The sequence below is a fragment of the Puma concolor genome, chromosome D2 (assembly GCF_028749965.1).
Source record: "Puma concolor isolate L17-30 chromosome D2, mPumCon1.1.hap2, whole genome shotgun sequence".
Lineage (NCBI taxonomy): Eukaryota > Metazoa > Chordata > Mammalia > Carnivora > Felidae > Puma > Puma concolor.
Window position 1 is genome coordinate 71,818,598 of NC_141677.1, and position 23,866 is coordinate 71,842,463.

The 23,866-nt window shown below is 39.4% G+C and overlaps 1 protein-coding gene across 2 annotated transcripts; it reads right to left on the minus strand.

Moving 5' to 3' along the window:
* Window positions 1–496: 496 nt before the first annotated feature.
* DCLRE1A (DNA cross-link repair 1A) lies at window positions 497–23,757 on the minus strand. 2 transcript variants are annotated; one of them, XM_025918345.2, is made up of 10 exons: window positions 23,534–23,757; window positions 21,842–22,963; window positions 17,923–19,608; window positions 16,263–16,396; window positions 14,405–14,523; window positions 10,915–11,055; window positions 8,711–8,856; window positions 7,771–7,925; window positions 2,067–2,208; window positions 497–1,098 (listed from the first exon to the last, which is right to left on the minus strand). In XM_025918345.2, the coding sequence occupies exons 2-10, from the start codon at window positions 22,305–22,307 to the stop codon at window positions 938–940; spliced, it is 3,150 nt and encodes a 1,049-aa protein (XP_025774130.1). In that variant the 5' UTR covers window positions 22,308–22,963; window positions 23,534–23,757; the 3' UTR covers window positions 497–937. The 2 variants fall into 2 exon arrangements, with proteins under 2 accessions (XP_025774130.1, XP_086537054.1); XM_086680928.1 differs by lacking the exon at window positions 23,534–23,757 and adding an exon at window positions 23,301–23,385.
* Window positions 23,758–23,866: the final 109 nt, after the last annotated feature.

A 23,866-nucleotide genomic window follows, 5' to 3' on the forward strand; every position in this document is an offset into this window, starting at 1 on the left:
CACATGTGTTCCGTCCCTCTCTCAAAAATAAATAAACGTTAAAAAAAAATTTTTTTTAAATCTCCCAAATAATTTCACTGCTAGAGGTAATGCAAGAATACACATACACACAACATGCATGTGTTCATTATACTTACCGTTTTCTTATTTTTAAAACATTTTTAACCCAAAAACATTTTTAACATGAATTGGCCTGCCCCAAATTTTCATATTGGATCAACTACTTAGTCTGTGTTGGACAGATCAGGATTCATAAATAAATTTAAAAAAAAACCAAAACGCTGCCATCTGAATTTCTAGTAATCTAATGTCTTTAGTAAATAGTTCGGATAAACATCTATTCATGCATTCTTTTCGCCATCCTTTATTGGGTGACTACCTAGGCTCTTTGAATCATCTTCTTTAGTCACATGGTGAATTATTTTCATTGAAATTTTACAAAATTGTACGAATATCACGGTTACAAATCCTAAAAACCAAAAGACACCATGGCAAATTTAAGATTAATTTTTTATTTAAGTATACATACCACATAAAAGTTATCTCATAAAAATATGCTCCATATTAAATAATTTTAAAAATACAAAATGACAGGTATATAATGCTTTCGATCTCATTTATCCATTATCATCATGAATCCTTTGGTCCCTCAGGCTGCCTTTGTCGCCTCTCCTGAGGCTGGATGCAGCAGGATGTACCTGCGTCGGTGGGAGGAGCAAGAATCAAGGGTACTTGGGAGACCAGTCTCCATCATTACTGAGGATGCAGAGACACTCAGCACCATGAACGTGCTATTCAAATGTAAATGAGGAAACAATTTATCTGAGCAGCCTTCACGAAGCTTTTCATATAAAGTGTGTTGCATATCACTTAAGATTTAACTAGTAATGAGCTCTACGGAAGTTACCTAACTAGTTCTGAGTCCTTTCAGGTAACATCAATATCCAGCTTCCAATTTCCACTCTTTAAAATATTTCTCCATTGTGCTCCTAGACTTCAAAGTGCCCACATTCACGGTAGGTATGATTTTCTGGGGCTTCAGCCACTGAACAAAACGTTTCATTTCTAGGTAGCTGCTGTGTTCACTATAAGGGATTCCTGCAACACCAAAGAAAAGGTATCGCCTATGAAAAATCAAATTACTAAAACAAATCCCCACACAAGCTCAAAATAAAAAGGTAAAGCAATCCACAGTATTTTTGTCAGAAACTCCTTGGTGCTTTATTACTGATAAGAAAAATTGTTAATAACTTTTATGGAGAATAAAGATTAAAATGATACAGGAACTTTGAACATTAAAAAATTCTATTGCGTTTCTATGTAGACTTTTTTTCTTTTTTTTGAAGTGGGAAGGGGAAGAAAGGGTCAGTTTTTTTAATGTTTCTTTATTTATTTTTGAGAGAGACAGAGAATGCGAGCAGGGGAGGAACAGAGAGAGGGAGACATAGAATCTGAAGCAGGCTCTAAGCTCTGAGCTGTCAGCACAGAGCCCCACGTGGGGCTCGAACTCACAAACCGTGAGATCGTGACCTGAACTGAAATCAGATGCTTAACCGACTGAGCCACCCAGGTGCCCCTCTATGTAGACTCTTAATATGTATCTCTCTAGATTCTTATTTTTAATTAGGTTTTCTTTTAAAATAATTCTTCTCCTTGTTTCCGATTCTGTGTCTCCCTCTCTCTCTGCCCCTCCCCCGTTCATGCTCTGTCTCTCTCTGTCCCAAAAATAAATAAACGTTGAAAAAAAATTAAAACAAACAAACAAACAAACAAAAAAAAAAAACGGGGCGCCTGCGTGGCGCAGTCGGTTAAGCGTCTGACTTCAGCCAGGTCACGATCTCACGGTCCGTGGGTTCGAGCCCCGCGTCGGGCTCTGGGCTGATGGCTCAGAGCCTGGAGCCTGTTTCCGATTCTGTGTCTCCCTCTCTCTCTGCCCCTCCCCCGTTCATGCTCTGTCTCTCTCTGTCCCAAAAATAAATAAATGTTGAAAAAAAAAATTAAAAAAAAAAAAAATAAAAATGTAATAACAGACGTTAAAAGTGAAAAAAAAAATGTAATAGCTATACCGTATATTGAAATGTTTCCTTTGGTCTGGGGAATAATGTCTGCTATACCAGTTAACTTGTTAGAATGTGTCCATCCTGTAGGTCGAAAAGCCAAAATCTGATCATATTTTCCACCGCACTTCTTCAAATGACTCTGTAAAGCCTGTTAAATAAAAATAGGATACGTATTTAATGGTCCGTGAAGGTGGGTTATGCGGAAGAAAACAGAATGATCACGCTGGCATAATCTCAGCGAGTTGGCGCCTGGTGAACATTAATTTGCAATAACCTAGAGCCATACTTCCAAAAAAAAAAAAAAAAGTCAAAATCACTGAAAAAAAAAAAAACCCTTTTCCCCTTATCTAAAGTTAAACAAGCTTAAGTACAGTCTGAAAATAAGATGAGGCACATTTAAACATAAGAATTATGTATTTAAAGATGACATATCAGCTACCAAAAAAAAGAATGGAAAAAAACAAAAAACAAACTCCAAGTCCTACTACTATGAGGATACTGAATACACAGCTAGGATGTTAGGGATAATAATAGTATGTAAGAGTATCCCTGTTAGAGATACTAATACTGACACCGGTAAACAGAGAGCCAAACATATCCACGTGCATATGTCCAACGGAGGACCGATGGACGGATAGAAAGTGGAAGCAATGCTGTCAATGTCTTCAGACTCAACACGCACACTTCAAAGACATGCACTGGCACTCTTCTTGGGGGCTCACTCCTTTTCACTCTTCAAACACGAACTAGAATACTTTCAACACTTTTCATGCTGCTACCATTGGAAGTACTGGGCTTCCCTAAGAAATCTTGAGCAGAATTTTCCAAACTAAAGTCATCATAAGTGCTGACATTTGATGAAATGTGACAATCAGTGACCCAGGTTCAATCTTTGAAAGATGAGAAAAATCCAAATAAAAAGAGTCACGGGACAAGAGATACCAAAAGTCTAATACTTTTGGTCGTAAGACAAAACCCACGGTGTCAAGGGCTTAGTGTAAATTTATAATAAAATTCTAGTTTTATGTAAAATAATAAAAAATCTAAACTGCACATGGTGTCATCTTGGATTTCTGAAGCTCTTTTCTTTCTTAATCATACATGCTCTGAACTATTTAGTATTATAAAAGATGCTGGTAGAAAGTTCTGAAGAAAACAAAGACCAATCCATTCATCCATCTACTTAGTCCCTCATCTAATAAACATCTGCTCCAGTATTAGGCCATGTCATGGGGTCAGAGTGCTGGGTGAGAGACACAGCCTTCACGTTCTGGAAACTTATAGCCCGGCAGGGAGATGGTCAATAAAACCCACTGTGTGGATCTTTTTTAGAAATGGAAACCATAGGCCCTGTCTTAACTTGTTCTACTTCTGATCATGTATTACACCATCAATAACTGGAAGCCTTACAGATTGATATTTTCACAAAGGATTCATTTTAATTTTTTTTTTAAAGAAACAGTTGTCTCTTCTTTTTTTAAAATTTATTATTTTGAGAGAAAGAGAGAGAAAACATGGACGGGGAAGGGCAGAGAGAGGGACACAGAATCCAAGGCAGGTTCTGCAAGCACAGAGCCCGATGCAGGGTTCGAACCCATGAGATCATGACTTGAGCTGAAACCAAGAGTTAGATGCTCAACTGAACCACCCAGGTGCCCCTTTAAATTTTTTGTTAATGTTTATTTACTTTCCAGAGAGAGAGAGAGAGAGAGAGAGAGAGAGAGAGAGAGAGAGAGACTAAGCACGAGTAGGGAAAGGGCAGAGAGAGAGGGAGACACAGAACCCAAAGCAGGCTCCAGGCTCTGATCTGTCAGCACAGAGCCCGACACGGGGCTTGAACCCACAAACCGTGAGATCATGACCTGAGCCAAAGTCAAACGCTTAACTGACTGAGCCACCCAGGCGCCCCCACAAAGGACTCCTTTTTTAGAAGAAATTCCTAGAAATGAAATTGTTGAGTAAAAAGATTTACCCCACTTTCCACTACTATCCAAGTGGATACGAGTGCTAATTTCTCTATATCATGGCATAGGAATATTACTTTCTTAAAAAGTATGCCAATTTGGTAGAAGACAAACATATCCCTGTTTTGTTTTTTACTTTTATGTTTGATCACTAGGTAGAGGCTAAACATTTGACTGTGTTTATCAGACATTTATATTTCACTGAATTAATAACAATCTTTTGACTTCTCACTTGTATCAATGATTTCTCATTAAATCCCTACCATTAAACAGTCATATTTCTTACCAATTACTGCCTCTCCACAAAAAAGTTTAGGTTATGGACAGATAGCTAAGTTTTCATTATAATCCCTGCCTCTGCAAACTTTTGGGGTTTTTGTCTTGCTTAGTCTAGATCTAGGTAAGCGTAGTACTATTTGCTTACGTACTAACTCTCTTCCCCCTGTGCTCACAAAGAAAAGGAAATAATACAAAACAAAAGCAATTATATGTACAATATCGTAAAGTGAGAGTCCAGCTCTCAATGTAAGTCATGAAACACATCCATTCCTATTTGCTCTGCAAAAACACTCAGTAGAATTAAGTGAGAATTTCCGCTTTTCACGAAACAAACCGAAGTTACCACAAAAACATCATCAACCTGCGCCACAAACAAAAACCGAGGATACTATCGTCCAAGCCAAACATACAGGAAAGACTGCCAACAGCCATTAGTCATTCATTAGCCGCAACTGAAGAACTACTACCATCTTAGGAATTTTATCAACAATGATCTGGGGCGCCTGGGTGGCTCAGTTGGTTCAGGATCCGACTCTTGATTTCGGCTCAGGTCACGGTCTCGGGATTTGTGTGTTCAAGCCCCGTGTCGGGCTCCATGCTGACGGTGTGGAGTCGACTTGGGATTCTCTCTCTCCCTCTTCCCTACTCACGCTCTCTCACTCTCGAAATAAAAATAAATAAACTTAAAAAAAAAAAAAAGGAATGATCTAGTCACTATAAGTCTCTGATCTGTGACTTGTGTCTGTTTATTGGTAACTAGTTTGTGATAAAACTGCTTTCACTATATGCAACCGGAATTGGTTTTCAGTGTGTAATCATCTATAACGTTACTGTTGTAATATCTGATCACAGTCAATCAGGTAACTGGAGGTGGTAATTAACTGTGTACCACATATATAGACTTGGGATACTGAACTAGATAGCATGAATGGTTTTATAGGGTTTCTAGGGCTTTCAAGCCTGCCTAACAAACCCTGAAAATTGCATATTTACCTTTTCACAATCATTAGCTCTGATGCAACAGAGCTATTTTTGGTTGGCAAAAAAGTTGGCTTTACTCCCTCTTTCTGTCCCTCCCCGGATCATACTGACTCTGTCTCTCAAAAATGAATAAGAGTTAAAACAATATTTTTAAAAATTAAAAAAACTGGCTTGAGGTACAAACTAAAATACAGCCCCATGGTAACCATCAGCTTCCACTCCACCTGTGTTTTGTAGATAAGTAATTTCCAAAAATGTCATCAATAACTTTCATGGAGGAAGGGGAGGGGCTACTGAAGGCAATACCAACAATAGATAACAAATACAGAAAAAGACAATGATTTAAGATATTCTTTTTTTTTCTTGTCTTCAAGACAGACAACTGCTAGCATTTATTTTCCCCAAAGTGCACAGTTCAGTGGTTGTTAGCATATTCATAAAGCTTCATGACCATCATCACTATCTAATTCTAGAACATTCTCATCACCCCAAAGAGAGACACTACCCATTAGCAGTCACTCCTCATTCCCTCTCTTTCAAGCCCCGGCAACCACTAATCTAGTTACTGTGTCTAAGGTTTACCTCCTGAGAACATTTCCCATAAATGGAATCACATAATATGTAGCCTTTTGTACCTGACTTCTTTCACGTGGCATCATGTTGTCAAGGCTCATTCACACTGTAGCGTGTACTATTAATTCATTCCTTTTTATAGCTGGATAACATTCCTACTTTATGGATATGGTACATTTTGTCTATCCATTCATCATTTGATGGATATCTGAGTTGTTTCCACTTCTTTGCTATTATGAATAACGTGGCTGTGAACATTTGTGTCGAAGTTTTTGTGTGGATCTATGTCTCCAATTCTCTTGGGCATACGCCTAAGATTAGCTGGTCATATAGTCACTCCATGTTTAATATTTTAAGAATTATCAAACTGTTTACCAAAGCAGCTGCACCATTAATCATCTCACGAGCAATAAATAGGGTTCCAGTTTCTCCATATTCTCACTAACAAATGACACCATCTGTCTCTTTATTATCACTATCCCAGTGAGTGTAAAATGGCAGCTCACCGTGGTTTTGATTTATGGTTTCCTGATGACTAACAATGTTGATCCTCTTTTTTCATGTTTTTTAGGCCATTTGTTTACCTTCTCATTCGTTTGGCCATTTATACCTTCTCATTCCCTCCTCAGCCCTCTACCACTTGGCCTCCTCCAATATCGCTTCAAAAAGTTCTTGTCACCCAACATGTTCTAATTGCCAAACTGCCGTTCTTTGCTTACGTGACCTCCGTGCAGCACAAGGTACCTTTAAAAACTCTTCCATGAAAAGTTCTACTCCCTCATTTCTACAAAACTCTGACTCTTCCACCCCTATTATCCTCCTAAATGGGTCATTTGTTCAAAGGGAACAAACTAAGTTAGTAGGAAATAAAACTTTAAGATAAAAATCATAAAAACATGCCATACTGTCCTCAAGATATCAATGTTCGTTTTATGAATAATCAACATCTCATTAACCTCCACACAAATCAGATGACTCCCAAATTTAAAGTACTTTTCCGAAGATGGCTTTAGAGGGACAAAACTCTGACCTGATTGTCCCTGAAATTTTTTATGAATTATATACTCAGGAAAATAGACCACAAAAATTTTGCCTTTCTCTCATGAACAAAGGAATAGTTACACCTGTTACAATTTCTTTATTCCAGGGGCTAGAACTAAAATAACTCATTTTCTTTTTTTTTTTTCAAGCTATTTCAAAAAGCTCCATAAATGTTATTTCATGAACATCTTAACAAAAGTGAAAATACATTTTGTGTGTGTGTGTACATTATGTTCTGATCTATTTTTAATACACAGTTCTGATGCATTCCATTGCTAGGTGTCCAAATATTAGTAAATGGAATGAATCTTAGTATAGGAGTAAACCTGACAAATAAGGGCCCCAAATCAGAGTGAGCTCATATCTTCTGTCTCTTAACCTCTGCCTCAGAACTAACACTAGAACATCCTTTTTGAATGCACTCCCACTGTTGCACTTAATCCTCACAGCCCGTAAATTTCCAACATATATCAGTATTATAGGGGCTTACAATTAATACAGAATAGACCTTAACACAAGTAAGAACTCTTAGAATTCTCCGTTCATTGCTCTACTCACTGGAAAGGAATGGAAGACAATCTTCAAAACATAAGGTGTGAATGATCAGATAGTTGCATACTTTCCTACTTTTGTTTCTTTTATGATAGTTCTCTAGTTCCCAGGACATGTGAATTACTCTATACAGCTGTTCACACGCACACACACAAAATAAAAGCACTGTAAATTCCACTTAAAAGACCTTCTAGGGCAAAGTTTACTATGACTCCACTCTAATTCCTCCAAGTTAAACTCAAGTAAAATGGGATTCCAGTTTATAATCATTGCATTACCTTTTCTAGTTTATGCTAAAAAGACATCTCATGAATGCTTACCTTAAAGTTAATTTGCATCATTGGGAGAAGGTGAACCAGTGAATTGCACATATCTGTAGTGATGAGGGAATTAAGTTCTGGGATGTTGAGGCACTGTAAGGTTTTATATTTTTCTTGGGACATGCCCACTTTTGAACCTAAAACGTCAGCGATGGCTATAGGCAAAGGAAAAGGTTGAAAATAGTAAAATCACAGCTTATAAAAAAAAATTAAGTTACAACTTAATCAAAATTTAAAATAAGAATTCCCCCCCCAAAAAAATTCAAAACGTTTACACTTTTAATATTTCAAAAACACTGAGTACTTTTGTTGGTTAACTATATGAAGTAAGAACTGTGAGAAATCCAAAGAACTTATTTTTAAGACCTAGTATTTAAAAATCGCAAAAGATGTATAGACAGGGGTAGAGGAAAAGAAGGAACCAAAGTTGGAGGAGTTAAAACTCTGGCTTTATCACTTCATATCTTAATGTTTGCCATGATGCGACCATAATCAGGAGGAAGTGCCAAGTATTTTGTAAAATAGTCTAATGCCATCTGGACAAGCTACAATTGCATATCCAGAAATCATTTATGTACAAAAATTAAAACTGTTCTCTAAAGTAATTAACTGATGGTTATCCTCAAAGAATGCAGAGACACAATTACGCATTAGTAAATTTTCCAAGTTCACTGAAATACTAACGTAGCACGGACATTTGCTCTAGAAACACTGTATAGACGCATAGGCAATGGCACACGCACTTACCAGGCATTTCCATTAAGTTAAGCCTTTCAAAGTTTAAAGGAACCCAACTCTATCAATTTTTCTTCAAAGGTAATATTGCACCATTTCAGGAAAGAAGTATCAAGTGCAAGCATCCAGACTGAAAGGGCTTTATGCAAAAGAGAATCTGATCTTTATAATATATTAATGTAAATTAGATACAGCCACCGCCCACCTAGGAAGACTTTCTCTTTTCCAATAGAATAGGTGCCACAGACAACAAGAACACGTGGGTTTAGAGTTACTGCCTCAAAGGCAGTGTTGATGGCAAACTGGATAACCTCTTGCTGCGACGGGAAGGAGTATTCTGGGCTGCAGTATCTGTAATATGTTAAAAACGGTACTTATTAAATGAGCAACAAGAAAGCCAAAGCATTAGGCTGGACGCTGTTCTAGAAAACAAGCTTTAGCAAGCGTACGTACGGCAACAGTATGATGTATTAACACCACTCTGGTTATGGACTGCCTACGGTTAAAATATTTGTGACAGGCCAGGGGTAATTTCTGATGGAATTCTGCATCTTCAATGTATCTTTTTCATATTTCTTTTATCACCCTCATATAAAGAAACTGCCCCTTTTTCTTGAAGGACTGTTCTAGCCGGCCAGCTATTTTAGCTGTGAATTACAAACCTCAGCAGCTTTTTTGTTTTAACCCCAATCACTATCAAAGAAAATACTAGTGACAGGGATTATCTCTGAACTAAAGAATTCTGATTTCGTTTAAAAATTAAAATGATGTGGGGCGCCTGGGTGGCTCCGCCGGTTAAGCGTCCGACTTCAGCTCAGGTCATGATCTCGCGGTTTGTGAGTTCGAGCCCTGCGTCGGGCTCTGTGCTGACAGCTCAGAGCCTGGAGCTTGCTTCGGATTCTGTGTTTCTCCCTCTCTCCGCCCCTCCCATGCTCATGCTCTGTTTCTCTGTCTCGCAATAATAAATAAACATTAGAAAAAAAAAATATTTTTAAATAAATAAATAAATAAGTGATGAAATCAAATTTGAATGTACTGAAGTAGCTTTAAATCAAACAGTGAACATTCACATGGTTATCTGCTCTTCTGAGGAGGTACAGAAATATGTACAATATTACAGGAATACTACAGATCCAGTTGGGTCTACCTCAATACAATAACACCAAATATAAAATTAACCCTAAGACTACTAGCTACCTGTCTCCACTTGGGATGAAAATCATGAAAATGAAAATCAATCTTTTTTTTTACTTAAAAAATGTCACAAAGTAAAAATATCAAAGAAACATATTTTTCCCCATTTTCAAAATTGTTTTTGCTAGTCAGCCATAATAATAGAGAAGACACTTAGGTCTTTTCTCTGATAAAAAACCCACAAAGAAATTCAGAATTCTATGTTGAGCAAAACTAAGTAACAAAAAAAAGGTGTTTTGGGTTTTTGTTTTTTTTTTTTTTACTTATTATTTTCTTTATTTACCTAGTATTTAAAGTACATATTAAAAAATGGAAAAATTAGCTATAGTGTTAGAAAACTGGATGTGGAGGGGCGCCTGGGTGGCGCAGTCGGTTGAGCGTCCGACTTCAGCCAGGTCACGATCTCGCGGTCCGTGGGTTCGAGCCCCGCGTCGGGCTCTGGGCTGATGGCTCAGAGCCTGGAGCCTGTTTCCGATTCTGTGTCTCCCTCTCTCTCTGCCCCTCCCCCGTTCATGCTCTGTCTCTCTCTCTGTCCGAAAAATAAATAAATGTTGAAAAAAAAAAAAAAAAAAAAAAAAAAGAAAACTGGATGTGGAAAGGCCATTTTTTTATTAAAATATGCCATCCAAACTCACTTCTTAAAACAGGTTGAAATAGTTGATATAATTAAATTCTAACAAAATGATGAGGTATTTTAATATATAATAAAAAATGGCTGGTGCCACTATGTTTATATAACATTTAGGAATTCAAAGTTGTCACTTAAAAATTACATTTGGAGAAACGAACAAAGAATTTTGAATATTCTGAAGCAGAATCGCATTTTGGCTTCTGCTTCTTCTCCATAATTACACTTAATAGTTACACAAGTACTTTGAAAAAATAACTTAAAAGGGTGTTTCCTAAAGTTTGCCCCCCCCCCCCCCCGTTTTTCCTTCCTTGTTTCAGTAACAGGATTCTCACAGAAACCATATTTTCAAAAGGAAATTACAAAAAAGAAAAAACTGAGTCGTAGCTGGTTAGGACTATGTCCTCTCAAATTTGTTCTTAAGCAAGTAGGTAGTTTTTCAAACAGCATTTCTCTAATAGTCTTAAGATGGTAATTGGTAATCAGCCATCATTTTGATTACCTAAGCACCTGTGCACATTATTCATGATCTACGGGGCAAATATTGTCAGCGGGAAAAGGAAGCATACAAACAAAGCCTCTCTTACGTCGTATCTAAGTAAAGCGTGTGGACTTTCTGGCCTGCGAGAAGAGAACGTTCCATGGTGGGGTGTGCTCGGAAGTCTCCGGTGTGTAACAGGACTTTACCATTAGGAAGATAGAACAGGATCATGACAGCACCTGGACAGCTGAACACAAAGGAATATTCTTAACACGCGGCAAGGAAGCCAAAGGAAGAGAACTTATTCGGTTTTAGTAGGTGAAGACGCAGCACTGCATACAGAGGAAATGGAGCATTTTTACTTTAGAAAGTTTATTTACATCATAAAAAAAAAAAAAATCCAGGCTCAGGAAAGGATTAATTCAACAGGCCAGGTTTGTTCAAACTCCACACTTCCCCACCTAAAACGTGTCTTTAGGACTAGTCCTTGGCTGGCCCTTGAGAGAGGAGTTCTGAGCCCTTGGAATCTTCCGCCCCATAAGAGTGCTCTGTGCGCCTGATGCCTGGGGCCATGTGTTACTAGCTTGATGTGAGAGTTTATGCTAATGGTGTTTCCTATGATGAATATCTGGTTTTGCTCTCTGGGCCTGGAGTCTGAGTAGCTGAGGCAAGTCACGAGGGTGCTGCACGTGCACATGACTGACATCCCCGCTGGACTCAAGGCTCCATGAGCTTCCCAGCTTGGCCAGGCTTTGCATGTGTGGTGACACATGGCTGCTGGGAGAACTAAGTGCATCCGTGCCACTCATTAGAAGGGTACCTGGAAACCCGGGCCTGGTTTCTCCTGGACTTTGCCCCCATTTGCCTTTTCCCTTTGCTGATTTTAATCTGAATCCTTTCGCTGTCACCATGAGTAGGACAACTTTTCTGAGTCCCTGGGTCTTCCTAGGGAACCACTGGGCCTCACGGTAGACTTGGGGACGCTCTACCATATTGGGGCTTGGAAATTACTGCCAAAACACAGGAAACTTTAATTTTGCATTTTAGGAAAAAATATGACATAATTACTTTTGTAATTAAAAATTACCCCTTAGCTTCCTGCCCGCAAACTTCAGATGAATGACTGAAGTGGGAAAGAAATAATACCAACGTTACCAATAATAATGATACCAAGACTACGGAAGAAATACCAATATACACAACATCTTTCAGAAAATAGAGGAGGAGGGAATATTTCATGAGGCCAGCATTACCCTAATGTCAAAACCAGACAAAAGCATTATTAAAAAAACCAAAAAACTACAGACCAACATCCATTATGAAAACCAGATACAGAAGTCTTTAACAAAATATCTGGCATATGAAATCCAGCAATATATATTTTTAAAAGGATAATCCATGAAGATTAAGTGGGGTTTATCCCAGCAATGCAAGGCTGGTTTAACATTCAGAAAACCCATCATGATTATTTACCCTGTTAACATTATAAAGGAGAAAAGTTATATGATATTCTCAGTAGGTGAAGGAACATGTGACAAAATTCAATATCCATTCATGATTACAAACTCTGTAGACCAGGAAGAGAGGGCATCTTCCTCAACCTAATAAAAGGCATTTATGAAAAACCCATTGCCAACATCAAGCTTAATGAGAAAGGCTGAAAGCTTTCTTCTTAGGGTCAGGACCAAGGCAGCATCTCTGCTGTCACCACTGAGAGGTTGAGCCAGGACCAAAACCAAGAGGGGAAAAAAAGCACTCTGAATGGAAAGAAGTAAAACAAAATTGTCTATACTTACAGATGACATGATCATACACGTAGAAGATTTCTAAGAAATCTATAAAAAACCTACTACAACTAATGTGCAAGTTTAGCAAGGTCTCAGGATATAAGGTCAATAAACAAAAATCAGTTGTCCATCAAGAGGTGAATAAAGATATTGTAGTGTGCCCATACAACTGATACTATTCAGCAGTAACAAGGAACAAACCACTGATATACACATCAGCTTGGATGAATCTCAAAAACATGGACAGAAGCTGGATGCAAAAGAGTAGATACTTTGCGATTTCATTTAGCTGAATCCCTAGGATTCAGGAAATGAACCACAAACCTAATCCATGGTGATAGGAAACAGATCAATGGTTCCCTGGGCCAGAGTCAGCGCGGGATCAACTGGGAAGGAGCATCAGGAAACCTTTTGGGGTGGGGAAAATTTCCGATATAATTTTTACTGTGGTGGGAATTACATGGGTGTGTATTTTTGTCAAAATTCAGCAAACACTTAAAATGGGTCTATTTTATTTATGTAAATTATGCCTAAAAAAGTTGGCTTAAAAAATATCAGAACTTGAGTTGTCATAATTGGTGATTAAAAAAAGAAACAGAAGTTAGCAGACAGAAAGTTAAAGGCAACCTGAAGACAGAGCATGGGTCTGGATTTCTGGAGACCTAGTCTTAATTTTAATTCTCTACACATCTGTGATCTCTAAGGTACACAAGGCTAAAATTGTATGAAAAGTAGGAAGAAGTGCAGTTGAGAATTACACTTTGGCAATATGATACTGACAGTGCTTTACATTTAAAAAGAAAAAAAAAGAGGGAAAAAGGGAAACCATTTTCAAGAAAAAAAAATTCCAAGTCTTTAGTATTAAAAGCTTGAAGAATTTCTTAAAAGGAAACAAAAATTCTCTGGTATCTGAATGGAGTACAATCTGTTAACTTATATAAGTGATATTAAAGAAAATGGCCAAAACTAAAAAAATAAAGAAAATGGCAGGGGCTCAGTCGGTTAGGTGTCTGACTTTGGCTCAGGTAGTGATCTCGTGGTTTGTGAGTTCGAGCCCCGCATTGGGCTCGGTACTGCCAGCTCGGAGCCTGGAGCCTGCTTCCGATTCTGTGTTTCCCTCTCTCTGCCCCTCCCATGCTCATGCTGTCTCTCTGTCTCTCAATAACAAATAAAATTATTTTTTTTTAATTTAACAAGAAAAAAGAAAATGGCAAAAGGTTATGTCTTCAAAACAGCGACACGTTAAAATGTTTGTTTTTTTTTTTAAATAAGAGGGATGTCGTATGTTAAACATAGTAATTTAAACTGCATCAAAATGGGTTAGATAATATTTAAAGGATCCCATTATATTTAATCTCTGATTCTGTAATCGGGCACGTTATTTTTTTTTTTTCAAAAGGAGAAACACATGTGAGAGTTTTTAAAAATTTTTAAAAATTAGGAATTTTTAAAAATAGGAATTTTTTTAAATATAGGAATAATGGTTTCAATAAGACAGTTTTTTTTTTTTTTTAATTTTTTTTCAACGTTTTTTATTTATTTTTGGGACAGAGAGAGACAGAGCATGAACGGGGGAGGGGCAGAGAGAGAGGGAGACACAGAATCGGAAACAGGCTCCAGGCTCTGAGCCATCAGCCCAGAGCCCAACGCGGGGCTCGAACTCACGGACCGCGAGATCGTGACCTGGCTGAAGTCGGACGCTCAACCGACTGCGCCACCCAGGCGCCCCAATAAGACAGTTCTTAAATAAACTTATTTTTGTTAATATTTTAAAAAATAGGCCAGCCTTAATATAACTTTAATACTTACTGGTTGGCATCAAGCAAAATGACTTTTACACCATTTACTATACATTCAGTGTCCATTGGTAGTGGATGGACATATTGCTCTTGCATGTGAAGTTTGCTCTTCAACAAATTGCCGGTTATCTGCAAAACAGAACGCACTTGTTGCTGATACAGAGAAACACAGAGTCTCCTATTTCAGATCTAGTTTAGAACCAAGCATCTTAGTCTACCTGTTCTCCCACTGCTATTCATGGAAATCCTCTCGAATACCAGAAAAAAAAACTTCCTAAAATGACTGTCGCAATTCTGCTTAAACACTGTCGCTGGCTCTCCCTATCTATGTAAAGTCCCTCGTCTCCAGATGACAACCAAAACCCGCGTGAGCTGGCCCCTGCTCACTTCTGCGGGTTTATCTTCTGTTATTCCCCATCTCATGGTTAGCCATTCTGAATCATCCGAACTGCCTGGGATGGGTCGATTTCTAAGGTGTGTGTGCGCTTATACAAACTCTACTCTCTACCTAGAATGTCCTCTCCTCTCTCTTCCACCTGGTTCTGGAATCGGACAGACCTGTGTTCAAATTCTGGCTCTGCCATTATTAGCTCTATGACTTGGGGGCACGTTATTTAACCCCTTTCCCAGCCTCAGTTGCCTCATTAATAAAAAGAGGTTAGGGGTACACGGGTGGCTCAGTTGGTTGAGTGTCCGACTTTGGCTCAGGACATGACCTCACACTTCCTAAGTTTGAGCTCCATGTCGGGCTCACTGCTGTCAGCGCAGAGCCTGCTTCAGATCCTCTGTCCCTCTCTCTCTCTGCCCCACCCCCACTCACGTTCTCTCTTTCTCTCTAAACTAAATTTTAAAAAAACTTAAAAAAAAAAAGAGGTGAATTCAAGAATTCAAGAATCCTTGAGGATTAAATCAAATTCTAGCCAAATCCCTTAGTAGTAGGCATTAAAATAGTCATTTCTTTTCTATCTTTTTTAGAGAGAGAGACAAAGAGAATACACAAGGAGTAGAAGGAGAGAGAATCTTAAACAGTCTCCATGCCCTGCGCGAAGCCTGACACCAGGCTCGATCTCACAACCCTGAGATCATGATTTGAACTGAAATCAGGAGTCCGATGCTTAGCCGACTGAGCCACCCAGGCACCCTTAAAATAGTCACCTTTTAATAATTAATTCAAGGTATCTCTTTCACCAGGAAACTTTCTCTGACCTTGGCCTAGGACAGTGTAAAGCACTTTCTCCTACTTGCTGGCATTCTGCTCAGTTTTCTAGCACAATACCAACCCCATCACCATGTACTTGGAAAAGTATCGCCTGAAGGCTGTGAGTGCCTTGAAGTTAGGTATTTTGCCGTGAATGTCTTTTAAGGTACTCAATAGATGTTTACTGGATGAAACTTAGGTGTTTTAGTGCACCATGAAGTGCATGAAGTAGTTTACTGTTTCCATATAAGAAAGCATTAAACAAAAATCCTAGGGGCGCCTGGGTGGCTCAGTCGGTTGAGCGTCCGACTTCAGCTCGGGTCATGATCTCACAGTCTGTGAGTTCGAGCCCCGCGTCGGGCTCCGTGCTGACAGCTCAGAGCCTGGAGCCTGCTTCGGATTCTGTGTCTCCCTCTCTCTCTGCCCCTCCCCGACTCATGCTCTGTCTCTGTCTCAGAAATAAACAAACGTAAAAAAAAATTTTTTTTAAATCTTATTGTAACTATTGACAATAGCTCATTTAATTTTAGAATCTTAATGTGGAATCTATTTTCTCATAGCTTTTCTAGTAGGATGACAGATCTTACAACGTTAGTTACTCTTTTTCAACCACAGTGCTTAGAAATTCTCTGCATTCCATACATTTAGAGTTTAGAATACTGAAACTTACCTCACTACAATAAACTGGAAATGTGAAGTTTTTAGACAATCCAGCGTAATGATCAGAATGAAAATGTGTGAGAAAATAAGCTGTGCAACCTTCCACCAGTCCGTACTGGAAGGCATCAACTGTAAAGCCAGTCCCTGTCACGGAAAGAGCACACAGCTGCTTGAGTGATAGCTAACGGGGTGGAAGATGCTCAGTTCGAATGTAAACAGATCCTACCATCTATACATCTCGATTCCAACTGAGCTTTATACCCTAAAACCTTATTCCACATAAATTCAGCAAAATCGGATACTAGAAATGAAAAGAAGTCTTGTGAGTTTCTAGTAAATATCCCACTATTGGCTTTGCTTTTTCAATGAATAACTGTACCAAAAGAAATTAAAATGCTAAGCTACAAACCAATTGTTTCTTTGTTTTCCTGACTTAAATCCTTCACTTCTACAAAACAGCAAAAGGAAAATGCTATATTTCTTCTTATTTTATTCTATTTTGGCAGTGCACACTGGGGGCAGACATGGTTGAAGGCCCAAGTAATCTTACAAATTACAGCGGCTGAGGGTCTCCGAAGGGTCACAGTACAATAACAGATGAACAGCATATGCAGTATTCGCACTTCACGGTGCGGGATGGGAGGAAGTCAGAAAATAAATTCTGGGGTGCCTGCTGGCTCCGTCAGCAGAGCACGCAACTCTTGATCTCAAGGTTGTGAGTTCGAGCCCCACAATGGGTGTAGAGATTACTTAAAAATAAAATCTTTTTTAAAAAATGCCCAAAAAAGGCTACCTAGAGGAATTATAAGAAAAAAAAATGGTTGAGGTGTTCTGAAAAATGTTCATGAAAGAAATAGCCAAGGGTGTGGATTGTGAGGAGGCAGTAAACAGGCATACTTCACAATCCCACTGAGGCTTATCCACACACCGCATACCAGTCTCTGGCTCACTTAAAATACAGAAAACTCATCACAGGAATCATTAACAACAAAACTGGAGCTCTGATGTACATAAATGCTATTCCCTACATAAACATTTTGGATTCTAGATCGGGAATATCAAAGCACTTTAAAAAGTCTTTCTGAAACCGGGTATATTTTGGCAGCTTTATATTCTCTTCAGAAGAAGAGTTACTGGTTTCTTCAATAATCCAATTCATTTTACTATGCATTTTTGTAATTCACTTATGAAGGCACTGGGAATTATAAAATATGAAAAGGCTGAGAAACTAAGTTATGATGTGCATTAAAACTATTTGACATTTATTATGACCTATGCAATTTGTTAGTTTTCCTTCTTTGAAGCTATTTAGCACTCAGTATTTCTCTTAAGGGCATAGGGACTGTTTTTACTATAACTACTTACAGAGGGCCTTTCCTCCTTCCATATTAAGCTGACCTTTACTCAACTGTGTCAAATCTGTAATATCTACCTACTAGTATAGGATCTTGTACACAGAACATATTTAATAAAAGTTTGCTGCATTGAATAGGGCAAAAACATTCAAATAGGCCAAAAAAAAATCTGTTACAGGTCAATGAACTATAAAAAACAAAGGAAATACATATAAAAATTGTTTTATACAAACACAGACACATAACATGGGGAATGAACATGAAATTTTAAGTTGATTCTTTGTAGGTATATTAAACATTGGCATTTCAACTTACCAGGTATTTTCTTATAGAATGGGCATGTCTTTTTTCTTAATTGTCCTGCATTAGATGACTCTGGGATTTTTGTCTTCCCTCTCTGCAGCCTGCCACAAGCTGATTTTACGAAGACTTTGTCTTTCCTTAAATTGAGGGTTTCGGATTCTGTCCTATCAATAAGGCGATGTGACCTCTTCTGATGTGCTCCTGCCTGTAGTGAATCTGACTTTTTCAGTCGCTTTCTTTGATGCTGTGACCTCTCACTGGAAAATTCCACGGAGGGCTGAGTCTCACTTAAATTCTTTGCATCAAATTCTAAATCACTTAATGATTTTTCTGCTTTCCTCTTGCGCTGCCGGGACCTCTTTTCCTTAGGACTTACAGCTGGATTGAAGTTCAGCCCTTCTACTGCACTTCCTTCCAGCAATTTCTCTTCTTTTCTTTTGGGTGGCAGACCAAAATAAACACCTATATCCGTTTGTTTCATTACCTTGGAAGAAGACTGTGTCGCAGGACAGCTTGGACCAGATGGCGATATTTTCAGAGACTCGGCCGCGGTAGACGCACTAGATTTCCCTGTATTTGGAATTGTAACTTTACTGCCTTGTACACCACCTAATGCCTTTCCGCAGACACATGTGGAGTTAGTACTGTTCTTAGCACTGAAGTTCCTATTTGATGCTTTCCTAATTTTACCCTGGGTTGGATGGAAAGAAAGATCCCCTTCTCCCTGGCTTCCAAAAGCTTTCGGCATTTCACGATTAAGTGATGGAAGGGAAACCTGATTGCCAACAGCTGATTCTTCAAGTACCTGTTTCTGTTTATTTGCCCGACATTGTGGCTTGCCAGGTTTTGCTGTGACAGCTTGATAACTAGAAGGAAGCCCCTCTGCGAATGCCGATGGCAACGGCACGAAATCATCACCGGTATGCGCCCCATCATCACGTGAAGTGATGCTCTTATTCTGGAAAAGAGGCCGAGACGAACCGGTTAGCGTGCTGTATTTATACAATACTTCATCGTGTTGATCCTGAGTTAAGAAGCCGTGCACGTGGGGGCCGCGCTCCTGCTGGTCCCTCAGGGAGGAGCCACGGAGTTGGTGAAACAAAGAAGAGCTGGTGTCATCTTCTCCCAGGCTGCCATCTTTAGAGCTTTCTGTAAACAGCAGTTCCTGCTGTGAATCACCTAGCTTTTCATCTATCTCGTCAGTCTCTTCATCACTTTGAAGTGGAGAGTAAGAGATTTCGTGGCTGCGAAAGTCATTTTCTGGCAGTGGCGAGAGTGCGCGTTCTGAGTTGTTTTGGCTGTCTAATTCTTCAGCGAGAGGCAAACCAACTCCTACTGGTTTGTCATTATTAACACATCCTGCAAGTCGTGGGGTGGATTGGGATGTTTGGAGATTCGTCAAAGAAGATATCTTGGTATTGGTTTGAGCAGGAGACTGAGATTTCTTTAGACACGGTGTCACTGATGAGGGCGTAGTTGAAACGGTTTTGAAGTTTTCCGTCTGTTTCTGATGCAGAGACCATCTTTCCTCAAGGCTACAGAGGAAGCCTGAATTAGTCTCACCGAAACGACCCCCTGGCCCATGTGGTGAGCTGCCGAGAGGCTGGTTGCTGGCTCTGCTCTGAGCCAGCAGGAGGTGAGTGTATCTCTTGAAATGAGAAGGAATTGTTGAGGTACACACAAGACCATCAGGACACTCTGAAAATTTTAACAAAGAAAAAAAGTAATAGAGGATCAAAACACAGACAGAGTCAACACGTAAGTGAAAAGTCATCAATCCTACTTTGAAGCCTTAGGACCATGGCTATCTTTATACAATCAAAAGACCCAGCGTAAAATAACAATAATCCAGTATGGTTTTCCAAGGTGCTCGTTATGAGTTTTAAATCAAATACTTCTTAAAGTTTCTTTGCAGATGATCTTTTTCCAAAACAATGTTTAAGACTAATACCTTCCCCCCTTCCCCAAGTACCTCTCATAAATACGAGCTCCTTCAAAATGCAGTTCATGCTTACATGAAGTATTTACAGGTGCTCACTAGTCCAGATTTGCTCAGGCAATAAAGAGTGAAAAAGACTAGTGTGTCTGTCAGAGAACTAAAGTTCTACCCCAATTTTTATCTTATCAAGCAGTATGGATTTGTGACGATTAAAGTACCCAATTAGGGTCCATTTTTTTTAATATTCACACTGCATAGGATAACAGTAATAGTCTAATTAGTAATAGCTGTTCATACACTGAATATTTTAGATTCTAAGATTTGAAATTCAATTTGATAAACTGGTTAATAATAAGGCTTTAATAATCTGCAAACTACTCCCCATCACACTATTATAATTGAGAACCATTCCGTAAACCATCTTGGCAAATCCCCTTGTACGTTAATTTCCAGGTTTATAAAAAAAATAAAAATGAAAAAAATGACCCCTCTTCCTCTCCAAAAAGATGTTACATTAAACTAGAAGACCTCACTGCTTAATTTAAAACCACCTCATCAAAGTATTTGTTATGGAACCGAATTCAATTCAAGAAGAGTCTGTCTGAGATTCTATTCCTAAGGTTAGGCAATGAAAAACCTAAAGAAAAACCTCTTTCAGGTGGTTTCATCCTAAGACATTTCACCCTGAGGTGCTCCCCACAGGAGTCCAACTTCCATTTCTGATTTCCGAGCCACTTAAGAGCAAAAATACTAGCATTTGATGAGGCTTTCATTTTATAAAAACTAACGCCAATTTTTTTAAAGCTCTTTTGCATCTTCGTGCAGTACTTTAAAATAACTAGAGGTTAATAATAAAAATGTCTTCTGAATCATACATAACATATAAGCCATACTGAGTAGTATTTTTATTTTGCTGAATTTTAATTCTTTGAGATTTAGAAATCTATATATGGTATATATGATATCTCTGAAATACACAAATCATAACAACCCATTCTTCATATACTCCAAGTAGGACTTCCTACGTTAAACATGACATTATAGATTTTAAAAGATAATAAAAGCATAGCATTACTTCATTTATCATTTGGCACATTTTAAATTAGAATCTTAAAACCCCAAGATTCCTTCCCAGTTCTTCTTTCTGTACAATACCACGACAGATCCAACACAATCACATTTAGAAGACTTGACTATAGGGGCACCTGGGTGGCTCAGTCAGATGAGCATCCCGACTCTTGGTTTTGGCTCAGGTCATGCTCTCGTGGCTCGTGAGTTCAAGCCCCATGTGGGCTCTGCACTGACAGCCTGCTTGGGATTCTCTCCCTCTCCCTTTCTCTCTGCCTCTCCTCTGCTTGTGTGTGCGCTCTCTCAAAATAAATATATTGAAAGAAAAAAAAAAAGACTTGACTATATGCATAATTCTTTAAATTCCTGTTTCACAAAAGAGAACAAAATGGGCAGTTTAACATTCAAGAGTGCTGCTCTATAGGTGTGCCTGGGCATGCGACTCTGATCTTGGGGTCGTGAATTCAAGCCCCACCGTGGGGCATAGAGATTACTTAAAATAAGTAAAACTCTAAAAAGAATGCTCATCTATAAAAGGTCAGTACCACCTACCTTTCGGGGTCATTGTGAGAGTCAAGTAAGTAAACAGAATTAAAGTACCTAGCACAGTATGTGCTCAATTAACACTGACAAAAAAAAAATAACGGAGATGTTTAGGAACGCTCATCGAATAATAAAATGCATTTCGACTGTTTTCAAGTTTGCAACATTCTCTACAAACATACCATTGACTGTTATCCTTTTACCCTTAAGAAGGGTTTCTTTGTTTGCTTCTAGGGTTAAGTCATTTATACTTTGATAACTTCAGCGCCTCCCCTCCCTTTCAGTTTCCTGCTTGCCTTGCTTGTTCCACTGGACTGATTCCTCTGCCTAATGCAGATCTTTTAGGCTATTTAAAAACTACTACCTTTTTTGCAGTCTTACCTGTTTCAGAGACCGGTGGCGAATCCAAACACTCGAAAACATGCCATCGAGGTGTCTGACCTAGCAATGAGGAAAAAGGCATCTGGCAGTTTGGACAGTATCCATCATAAACTGGACGTATCTTTGGAGATACGTGTTTGTTTTTGCGAGTCCTACAGCGCTTTCCTGGAGTGGCCTCCTGATCTTGGGACTGCTGAATACCATCCTCACAACTAGAATTCTGACTAGAAGCTACAGAAGTCTGACTCTCTGTTTCTCCAAGGCAAATTTCGGGGTCCTTTGTCTTTTCTTTAGCTTCTACCGTTCTTTTTTTATTTCTGTTTCGTTTTGACTGGTATTTTCCATCTGTTGCTTTTTCAACAGATTTTGGAGTATTCTCAGAGCAATTATTTGTATGTACCGGCTTTGGTTTTCTTTTAGATTTGTATTCCCAGATGTCTTCTTCCAAAAAAGCATCCTCTAACATGGCAAAATGATTTTTAGGAAAATTGAGAATCTATTGGTTACAAAATTTTTAAATGGAAAGATTTTGCTGCCAAAAAAACCAAAAAACAAAAACCCAAACCCACTAACTCGATGGGAATCTAAAGCTTTGGTAATGGATGTATTGGCAAACGACAAACCTTATACCTGAGAACACATGCTATTCCACTTATACCACAATAAAATTAAGAGAACCTACCACAGGGGTAGCGTTTGAGAAGTTTACCATTGTGGCTGCTATTTCATTCAAGTGACTTGGCGTTTCCAAGAACTTGATTCATAAAAATAAGAATCAGTAATACTTTGAAAATTAAACACTAATGGGAAGTATACGTTCAACAGCTTAATCTCAGGGTGAGCTTTGTAAAATTGTTATAAAACTCCTGTCTGTTCCTTTTCAATTGGACAATTGTCCAAATAATTCACAAATGGAACACAGTCCCTGGGCAACAGGCTTAGCAGGTTTTCCAAACATTAAATGGCTACCTCGGCTTGCGGGTACCACCCTAATCACATCATCATCAAAGAGGTGTGTGATTCAGGGGGTAAAAATTGCCCTTATCTGTGACTCTTGGATATTCAGCCACATCAGCTTCCTGGGTCAGTCCAGTATCTTCCTCCAGCTGCAACGGACACACACTGCACAGTGAACAAACAAAATTCAAATATGTGAAATTGTGCTTGCACTGAGGCCACCCACACTCCGAACTCCAGACCGCAGAAGTGGTCTGCCCTAGGGGTGGCCAGCTTTCTCTCCCTCCACCAGCCTCAAAACCCACGTTCATCGGCCTGATGCCTCCCACCTGCTCTACCTTCTCTTTGAACTTAGGAGGCTGCAAGGCCAGTGAGTGGGGCCTATCACCTCCCAGGCAGGGAGAGGGTGAGCTGCTAGCACAGCCGGCTCTATAAAAGCCATCAGAGCCCTCCACTTCTGAAGTCGGAAGCTCGGCCCACCCGGATCCTCGCGGCAGCCCACCTGCCACCCGCACACCCTCGGGAGCAGCTCCAGCTGCGTCCGCTCCGCTAGGCGCCCCCCTCCCGCCCCTCGCTCCGCTCCGCTGACAATCTGTTCACGCTCGCACTTTCAGCACAGCAGGGCGACAAAATACTGTATTTGTGTATAAGCCAAAGCCATTGCCAGTCACTCCCAACTTTAAGAAAATCTCTCCCGTGAGGACATCCTTCCCACCCCCACCCCCACCCCGTTACCTCTCGTGTCTTGGCGGGAACAGCGTCCCCTTGCCACTGCTGTGTCGAATCGGCTGACCCCGGTCTAAGGGCGGGACTTCTAAAAAGTTTGTGTCCTTTTAAGTCCTACGGATTTCTTTTATCTTATTTTTGTTCTAACCCCCTCTCATTTCCAAAGTGAAGTGTGTGTGTGCGTGGCGGGGGGAGGGAATGGTTCTCTTAGAGCTCCTGGAACGCTGACCCACAGGCTTTCTCCATGCTGAATCTGGCGCTCCCAATGTCCAGGCTCAGCTGTGCCGAGAGGCTCTGGAAGGGGCGGGGTGGCTTGGGCCGGTGGCTAAATTACGGGCCCGG